This window comes from Typha latifolia, chromosome 15, assembly GCF_019914945.1.
Source record: "Typha latifolia isolate L0001 chromosome 15, TyphaL0001v2, whole genome shotgun sequence".
NCBI classification, from domain to species: Eukaryota; Viridiplantae; Streptophyta; class Magnoliopsida; order Poales; family Typhaceae; genus Typha; species Typha latifolia.
Window position 1 is genome coordinate 6,342,404 of NC_133100.1, and position 9,792 is coordinate 6,352,195.

The window sequence follows — 9,792 nt, forward strand, 5'->3', positions numbered from 1 at the left end:
GAGTTGGTTTCTGCTCTGCCTTCACATTGGAATTGTCTCATTTATCACGACTTCAGAACTGCTCTTCGTTAAAAATATCAGATTATTAGAGGCTTCAGCTATTCTCTTATACGTTATCTCATTTAGTGGGTCAAAGATGGTTTAGTAATGGCAATATTTAGTTCATTAAGATTTTTTTTGTCCGTTCTTTGGTATTGCAGCATTAGTCAAGCAAAAAAAGAATACTGCTTAATGCTTTATCAATAGTAACCTCCAAATTCATAGTCAGGAAAATAATCTTGGAACTTTATTTATTTTTTTATTAACAAGTTTATAGGCCAAGTGAACTGAACATGAATTACCTACCTCTTCAATTACAAAGCTCAATGGGCACTCAAAATTTCTGCATAACACTCGTGGACACAATATCTCGCTCAACTCGTGACATGATCGCTTTTAAGAAACTCAGTCTACCTTCAACACAATTCAGAGACATAGTACTACAAAATTTGATGCTCTCATGGTTAAAAGATGAAGGCAGAAAAAGGATGAATCAATTTCGAAAATAAAACGGTGGAATATAATATAGTAACGAGCAAACTTACTCAGCAAAATCTCATCCAGAAAACAGCAACCACATACATGCCCAAATCAAGTTACTTCAGCACACTAGCAACTCTATAACACTCGCAAGTCTTCCATTACAAAAGATAATTTACATCACTTCTGCCAATCTCCAGATCACACGGCCAAGAATTTCATCCAACTTCCAACAATATCACAAAAGAACATACATACACATATATGCAACCACAATAAGTAGACAAGCGTTGCATAGTCCACACATCAGTTAAAAGTGTCGTCCCATCTAAAACAGCGAGACAAATAAGCATATATTTTCAGGCATATGCACTAGTTTTGAGATAACATACATGACAAGGAAATGTCCGCGGTGTAATGCTAAAAAATAAACATGCTATGCTTATGAAGAATTTCAACTAACAATATTTGATTCTAATGTTCCAAAATTGACACCATTGAACAAACGCAGACCCTTGTTCTGGCTTCAATACTAAGCTTTCCCTATTTCTGATACCGGAAGTATACAAAGCTCATTTAGTACAAACTACCAAAGGCGAAAATTGAGAAAGAACAGGTGGCTTTATAGCCTACTTTAAGTATAGAAAATGAACAAAGAAACAGTGAGGCACTCCTTGGAAAATGATGCTCTCTCTCCCCACCGTTTCAAGTCAGGATTACCTTTTCTCTAATTATAAACAGCAATCTAAACCTGCCCCCGCTGACTGCCGTGCAATCACACGTCTGATCCAAGACAAAGGAACAAGTAACTGCAATGTTCCCAAACCATGCCAAATGTCCAAAGATAGAGAATCCAATGCCATGAACTAGCAACTGTGTCCATCAGTTGCAACATGATACATAGGCAGGCTTCTCCATCATTTGCTGAGCTCATAAATAAATTCCCAGCAAATCCAAAAACAAGGACTGCTTAGAAATGTCTGAAGCAAAAATTTGGACATTTCTCAGACCTCACATTATCCAGCAACAGTCTTGATCTGGTTGGTCCAAAAAGATATATTCTATTGAAAGCAACAAGCTTGGCAAATAATCCTCAATCTCCCCATGTACATTTTCAACTTTCAAGGACCTCAGAAGTCAGAACCAAGTCATCTGAGTAATTCAAGAGCAGGGACGGTACAGATGGACAAAAAAAATCTCAATCAATTTCACCCTCCTCTGCATCATTAACAGGACCACTGCTTGGCTCACCTTCTTCCTCTTCTTCATCATCTACTTTAATATACAGACCAAGTTGCTCTAAAGGGTTACTACCACCAAGCCTGAAACCTGCCATACCATCCTGAGAGTGCTCTGGGCTTGTCTCATCAACAGAGATCGGCATATGCTCAGGAGGAACAGTTCTAAGCATTTCTAGATCCTTAAGAATTAGACAGTCATTGATCTCCACAGTCTTTTCTATCTGCATTCAGTGGAAATATTAAAAACCCAACAACAAGAATGAAAATCAATATTTATCACCCGCAAAAGAAAGCATAGGTACTTGCCTTCAGCAAGGCCTGCCGTGCTGCTTCCCTTTCAATTTCTCGTTTTTTCTTAGCTTCAACTGCAGCTTCTGCTTCAGCTCGCTTGCGGGCATCCTCAGCAGCTTTAGCTTCAGCTAATATCCGTGCCTTCTCTGTTTTCAAATTTAAATGATAAGCACTTAGCAGCACCAACGAATGATCTCCTATAACTGAAGTAGGCATTGTGCACTATATACCTTCCCTCTGCTGCCTTTCAAGTTCCTCCCGCTCAAGCCGCAGTTTTTCAGGATCGCCTTTTTCACCCTGCTCTCATCAAAGATTTTGCCAAGTCAAGAGCAGTACAACTAACTGAACACAGGAGTTACTAGAAAACAAATAGAAATCTATGCAACCAACCTGAAGTGTCTTTTCTCGAGCTTTAACAATTGTATCAGCAAAACGACTCCTAAGTAGTGCTGCTCGGTAGAGCTTGTCTGGGGAGACCTGCCTCTCAGATTTAGCATTCTCCCCTATATTTTTTTAATAGGGAAAGGATAAGCTTATCCGTGCAAACTAAATGCTTAAGACCCTTGGGGTCTCATATATTTCTTCTCAGAAATTCATGCTTACCCTCTACATGTTCATTAGCCCCATCAGATGGACGTATAGAGTCAGAATCTTGTTCGGGATGATGCGACCCACTAACAGTTCCTGTACATTGCCATAAGCAAGTTTATACCATAAAAATGTAGAGCAAATGAATATCTAGATTCTAACAAGCTTCCTTCAAAAAGATACAAAAACTAAGACTAACTCAAGTAACAAACTTACTGTTTACATCAACTGAATGAATAGCATCACTCTTTTCTTGGTCAAAAGCTACCTCAAGTCTTGCATCTTCCTGAAAGGAAGATTGGCAATTTAGTATAAGAAAAAAAGAAGTGTAGGCAAGCTTACTTGAAAGGAGAAGAGTTTGACATATGAAAGTATGCATGCATGTAAGTGCATTCAAATTAAAATTCCAGCAAAATTAGAAACTAATTGAAAAGATTGCCAGCAGACATGTAGAGTATGCAGTCAGCGTGATTTAAATATTTCTAGGTCATAGAAAAGAAACTGTGAGGCATCGGTATGGTACTTATGTGAATTTTTTATGCTTGTAGGAGTATATTTATGCAAATTAGGTTTATTTGAAAGGAAAATATGAGTTTAATATATGTGTGTATTCATGTATATGTGAATAGTCTACAGATATACATAAAAACGCACGCAAAAGAAGAGGGAGGTGTGTGTGTGTGGTGGTGGGGTGGGGGGGTGGGTGGGTGGGGGTGTACCTTTGGACTTTTTGTAGGGTTAGCAACTCTCTCATGTGATTCACTTCCAGAGGAACTACCAGAGTCCGAATCTGCAGTAGGAACAAAATTCAAAATCATTTACCAGAATACAACAATTTAAAATAAAAAGAGTTCACATCCTTACAGAGAAACCAGAACTCTTCAAAAAATGTGGATGAACATTTATTCTTATTCTAAAATATGTTTGGCTTGAATCATGTTGCAATTCACTTTCATGCCAATACATTAGTTAGGCTCTTCCATTACATTCAGAAAGTGATTCAAGCCAGATATGTCAATCTGATATCTTTACTAGCAAGCAGATTCGGCATCATTTATTAGCTAGAGTAAGAAGCAGGAGTCTTCAAATCTGTAAGTGCTAATCTTATACTATCCAGTTTCAAGCCAATCAAGCAGATTGGCCACAAAAAAAAAAAAGTTAGTGAATGCAGAAATCTAACTCTAAACTCCTAACTTCCTGAGTAATAAAAAAAGAAAAAGAAAAGTGATCTAACTTCTAAAATTAGTAAGGTGGCTGCCCTGGTGTTCTGGCACCCATCTGCCAAAGCAAAAAGCGTATGGGATTAAGGTGGGCAGTAGATCAACTGCAGAACCCGCAAACATATTAACTTATCCTTTAAGATAGGCCCAGTTAGCTAAAAGGCTTCAATCAATCTCAGAAGCCCTAGGTTTGTGTGAAACAAAAGACAGCAGAAAAGACTGAGGGAGAGAGAAGAAAGAGAGGGGAGGACACTGTTGCTGCCACATGCACTTGCCAGCCTTGCTGCACTCACTACCCGCTCCAACATTCTCTTGAGTTTCCTCTTTGTTTTCCTTTTTTTCTGGCCTTTCTTCTATTTCCTTAATTTTATTTTATTTTTCAATTTATGCCTCCATTGCACAACCCACAAGGTTCTAGTTCTTGCTCTTGTGCATTTTAACTTGGCTATGTGAATCTCTGCAGCCCAGTACAGAAATATCCTATAATTGGGTACTTCCTCTGTAGCCTAGCAGCAGAGATTTCCAGCAGCCAGTTTCCTCGTTCGCAGCAGAATGCAATCATCTGCAGCCCTTATTGCAGGAATTTCCTGCAGTGAGTACTACAGATGACTGCAAGAAAGCGCTATAGTCAGGGCTGTAGAAGATCGACTCTGTATTAAGTGGTATATACGGAAAATTCTTAAATAGTCACATTTAAATGCAAAGTCTCAATTGAAGAATCCTCCTTTTCTCTTTTACTGATCTGCAAAAGTAAATGAGTAGCAGAACACCAACTTTTGATGGATGAATGAAGAGGTTAAATTAAATAGACTTGCTGACATACAAGAATTTTATATGATACATCCCTAGCTGAATAGTTCTTACGTCTATCTTATTGGATTGCATAAGAAGAGTAATTTAGGAAAGGTAAATTGCTAATATATTTTTAGACCTGCCTCGAGCTCATGTCACCCACCATGTTGGGTGCCATGAAATCTCTTGGGTGCTATGTGTCCACTACACGCTTTTTAAAACACTGAATAGAGAAAGACAAAGGTTTCAAAATTTTCTTTTGCAATTGAACTATACATCCTCTGGCAGTAAACATGATCTTTACATAGAGCGAGAAATATGAACACTGCAACCATACTTAGTATAAGATTAGCAATGAAAAAAATCTGTACATAGGATGAAATGATTTAAAATACTGAAGCGGTTAATTACATAGACTCTTGCTCACATACATGAATTTTATATGATATATCACGAGATGAATAGTTCTTATGTCTATTTAATTGGATAATGTGGATTGGACATAAGATGAGTAGTTTAAGAAAGGTAAAAATGCTAATATATCTTTGAGACCCGCCTCGAGCTCATGTCAGGTGTGAGGAAACCCCTTGGCCGCTATGTACGCAATATGCGCTTTTTAGAATATTCAACAAAGCAAGATAGAAGTATCAAAATGCCGAAGGCGTCCTTGGGGTGATCTCATAGTTCCTATGGGGTGGAGACGATGGGGTCAGTCCATGGATTTTCCTTCCTTTTGCCACATTTTGATCAAAGGGTTGTATACAATTAGACTTTATCTAAATAGAGGGTTTATACATATACATACATATGTATTCTCCGAAATAGAACTATACATCCTCTAGCAATTAAAAAAAAAGTAGATATTACAAACATACTCAATATACAAGCAAGATTAGTCATAAAAAAATGTTGTACATAGGATGAAATGATGCAAAATATGCTACCCCACAAAAACATCTAAGATGACAAAAATCCCAGTAAAGACAATGTTTCCACTGGAAACATGCTAACTCAAGAGCTGCCTAAAATTTAAGATGTACACTATAAACATTATAACCATCAATATAAATTCGTTTAGTACAATTGACCATTACATGTAAAACCAAGATGTAAAAGGAAGCACATGAAAGAAAAGGAGTATTAGGAGAATTCCAAGCAAGGCAATAAATGATGTACAACAAAGAAAAAAAAGAAAGAAACATATAGGCAAACGAACCACTAGAAGAGGATCCAGAATCACTGCTAGAACTGCTAGAACTGCTGCATTTACTGCTTCTTAGTTGTGCATCCTTTTCTATAGAAATAGCAGGATAGCTTGAGATAGGAGGATCATTGCCACAGATATCAATATCCTCTTCAACAGGATCACCTGCATAAACAATATATGACTTTCCCGTTCCATATCCAGATATATCATTGGAAAAAGTAGAAATGTACAGATTGCATACCTTTGCAAGGATGCATTGATGTATTGCTAAGGCCAGATACATTCAAAACCTGCACAGAAATGTGTAAGAAAAGACATCTGGTGGTACATAATTGAATATCACAATTTCACCAAATGACATACGATACTGTTGTTTTAATCATAAAAGATAGGACAGCCTTGATTTCACAAACCTCTGGTTTGGCCTGCTGACCCTGCTGCTTCTCTAGCAAATAGTTATCCAAAAGCTTCTGCAACTCAAATAGTGTATCATCGCCAAGCGAATCAATTTCAACCTCTATTTCCTCCTCATCATTCTGATTTGCATTGTCGCTGTGCCGCCTCAAGAAATCAATAATGTTAACTGGTAGTTCCGCAATCAGAGATATCAAACGTGTACCCAAATTTTGCTTCTCCTCGGCTGTCATCCGTGGTTTCAACTTCTCTGTCGCAACAACATTATGGTCTGCAGAAGGGGTCTTCCTCTTCTTTGATTGTGGTTCAGTTTTGACAGACTCAGTGTCTTTTTTAATGCGTGCGTCAGCTGCAGCCAACTTCTTCTCTATGGGTTTCCATCTTGTTTCAAAAAATTTGCTCAAGGTATCTGCCATGATATGGACATCATTAGTTGGTGGGTTATAAGTCATCGCATTTGTAAAGGTGAGCCTCACATCTGCAACAAAACCCCACGGAGTAGTATAGTCACCTGAAGCAACTTTAGTCTTGATGGTTCCAAAATCCATTGGATGCTTAATAATGGTGTAATAATCTGGAATGTTCAACTTCACCACATCAACAGGACTATTAAAGACCCAACCATACTTGTGTGACATCAGTCGCTTAAGAAGATTCTCGCACTCTTTCATTAGCATTGCATCTGAATTACAAACAGAAGCTGGAGGTGGAGCGCCTTTCGCAGACTCAAACCGTCCTTTAACACCTCGTTTCACCTGGGAAACATTCTGTCCTCCAGCACCCTGTTTCTTACCATGACCATTGGCTGACGACGACAGAGCAACACCACTAAGAGCACTTACATTTCGTGTGAGTAATTTCTCCTGAAAACCCTGAATCTGCTCAAGTTCTAACCTCAACTTCATTTCCAACGCTTTCCTTTCTGAACTAGACATCTTTGATATAGAAAACACTTGCATTGGGACATTGAAACCATCACCATTTAAGCGTATGCACTTCCTCTTTGGCACGGAGGAGTCCTCCGAGTCAACATGCCCCTGGCTACCAAACCCCTCAGACTCACCAGTTGTCTCCAAAGCATGCCGATACTCGGGCACAAATCCAGATGAGAATCCTTTCGAGACCTGTGATTTCCCCATCATCATGATCGACAGTTCCTCAGAATTTCTCTTCAGCTGCTTCTCTTTCGTGTACTCATAGAGAACCGTAGGTGCCATTAGGCTGTCCAAGAAATCTGTACATGTCAACCAGGGTACCGTCACTCAATTTCCCTGGCAGCATCCAAATGCATTTAATCACTATACTATTGTATTAAAACCTCAATTAACTTTATTTTGTGTTTTTATATTCAAACTATCCGAATGAGTCGCCTTTCAACCCCCTTTCATTTCAGGATCTATCTGTCAACTATTTGAGAGTGAGATTAGCATCAAAATCGAGAATTTGATATCCACAAAGGGGATATCATGAAACTACTTATTAAAACCTAAAGACCTATCTATATCCAATGAAACTCTCATTCCCAGAGCAGTGTAAAAAAAAACAACCCAACTTCGAATTAATAAACCTTGAAAAATCCCTAAATCAGAAGCTCAAAACCTAAGTCTCCTATAACCTCCCTTGAATCAAATAACATAAAACCCTAACCCTAAATCTTCCTCCCGCACACCAAATCCTAACACCGCAAACCAATAAAAACCCTAGAATTGCTAGAGAACAGCCATGTCCAATCTCCGAAATCTCCAAATTAAGCGCGCGAGTAGATGCAAAGAATACCTCTAAGGATTAAGAAAAAAAATCCAAAAATCCTAAAAGAAAATCTAATAAGAAACCTGAGCCTGGAGCCCGAGTAGAGCAGCTTCCTCGCTTAAAGAATACTAACCCTAAAAATCGAATCCCTCTTCTTCTTCCTCTTTCCTCCCTTCTTCGCTCCTCCTCCTCTCTGTCTCTCTCTCTCTATCTCTCCTCCTCCTCCTCGGCCGTAATGAGATATTGATACGAAATTTCCCCCAAAAGCCGAAGCCACTAGCAGATGGAAGCGATCCAAGCCCCTGTCCCGCTATTTATAATCTCCAGCCGACCCAATGGTCGGTGCTGGACGAATCTACACCGTCCGAACGGATTGATCGGACGGCTGTAGTTCCGGATCGAGAAGTGTTTCCGCGTCGGATCCGCGAGATCCGGTGTTCGGACCCGAACGGCGGAGCATTGTGAAAGCGAGAGAGAGTTTTGTTTGACTTCGGATAAGTCTGAGGATGCGAGTGCCGTTGTAGAAAATCTGTGCGACGATGACGCGGGGCATTCGGGAAAACGGCACGCGGCGAAGGAAGCCAAATTACGCGCGCACGTGATGGAATTGTAATTCGGTGGCAATTTCACGAGATCCGGGATCGTGCTGTGCACTACCGGTTATGGTCACCGCCAGTGCGAATAACGAGTCGGTGACGGTATGGAAGCTCCCTCTACCCTAGCATGGAAAGTTTCCTACTTTGGATCACGTAGGTTTATTGTTTACATAATTACATACGTGTTTGGGCCAGGCCCATTGGGCTTACTTAATTAAGCACTCAATCCCCAGCCAGATGTGGGTTGGGTCCGGAGCACTAAATGTTGAGATGTTAGGACACTTATTATATGTATAGCATATTGATAAAGGAATTAAAGCATGCTCAAATTTGTTTCTATTTCACTATTTTGTAGTATTTTTAAATTATTTAGATATATAATGATAGATTTAAGTATTTTTTGATGACCTATATACCTAATATGAATTCAAGTAGTAAGATAGACGAACAATTTTAGGTTCTATTTATCAAATGTGCTCTAATTTAATATGGGATATGAGATCATATATATACGTGTTTATGTTTAGATAACTCATGATACTAACTACTACATAATGACATAAATTATTTCATATAATAAATATCTAATATATTTTTAATTTATAAATATGCAAATTTTAGAAGGATATTTGTAATAAAATTACACTAGAAAGATATTTATTGAAAAAGAATCTAACTAAAATATTTAGAGTCAACAATTATACATAGGGTCAGGGTCTTACTATTTTATCCAACACAAATGTATTACACTAGTTGTAATTCCTATAAATAATACTCTCTGGCATGACTGCAGAGAATTTTTAAAAGGGGATTAGTTTCTTCTCCCCAACAAAACGTGGAAAACAAAACTCATAACAATTTACTTTCAGCCTTAGTTGATAAATCATCCGTAAAAAAATTATTAGGATTTCTCAATTCACACCTCATATTGTGTAAATATTATTCTTTATACTATATCATTGTACTACTTTTAATTCGAGTTTATATTTTCATTCAAACAAGACAAACAATATTAGTTTTGTTATTAATTTTTCGAAGATTATCTTGAGTTATGTTTTTGTATAATTTGATAGAAATTATGAGATTACTATTAAAATAGTAATAAAACATACGCAAGTCGTAATAAACATAGAAATGAATATGTGAAATGATAGAATCTCGAAAAAAAATGATAA

General features: G+C 38.1%; 1 protein-coding gene across 5 annotated transcripts; it reads right to left on the minus strand.

The window, feature by feature from the left end:
• Positions 1-934: 934 nt before the first annotated feature.
• On the minus strand, positions 935-8,308 carry LOC140801835 (transcription factor GTE10-like). Of its 5 annotated transcripts, none has more exons than XM_073157155.1 (11): positions 8,155-8,308; positions 6,272-7,543; positions 6,100-6,148; positions 5,868-6,020; positions 3,359-3,429; positions 2,856-2,925; positions 2,655-2,735; positions 2,442-2,554; positions 2,282-2,348; positions 2,067-2,197; positions 935-1,981 (listed from the first exon to the last, which is right to left on the minus strand). In XM_073157155.1, exons 2-11 carry the CDS (start codon positions 7,487-7,489, stop codon positions 1,718-1,720), a joined length of 2,217 nt encoding a protein of 738 aa, XP_073013256.1. In that variant the 5' UTR covers positions 7,490-7,543; positions 8,155-8,308; the 3' UTR covers positions 935-1,717. The 5 variants fall into 5 exon arrangements, with proteins under 5 accessions (XP_073013256.1, XP_073013257.1, XP_073013254.1 ...); XM_073157156.1 differs by having other exon boundaries at positions 6,272-7,506; positions 8,155-8,306; XM_073157153.1 differs by having other exon boundaries at positions 8,105-8,255.
• Between the last annotated feature and the right edge of the window lie 1,484 nt (positions 8,309-9,792).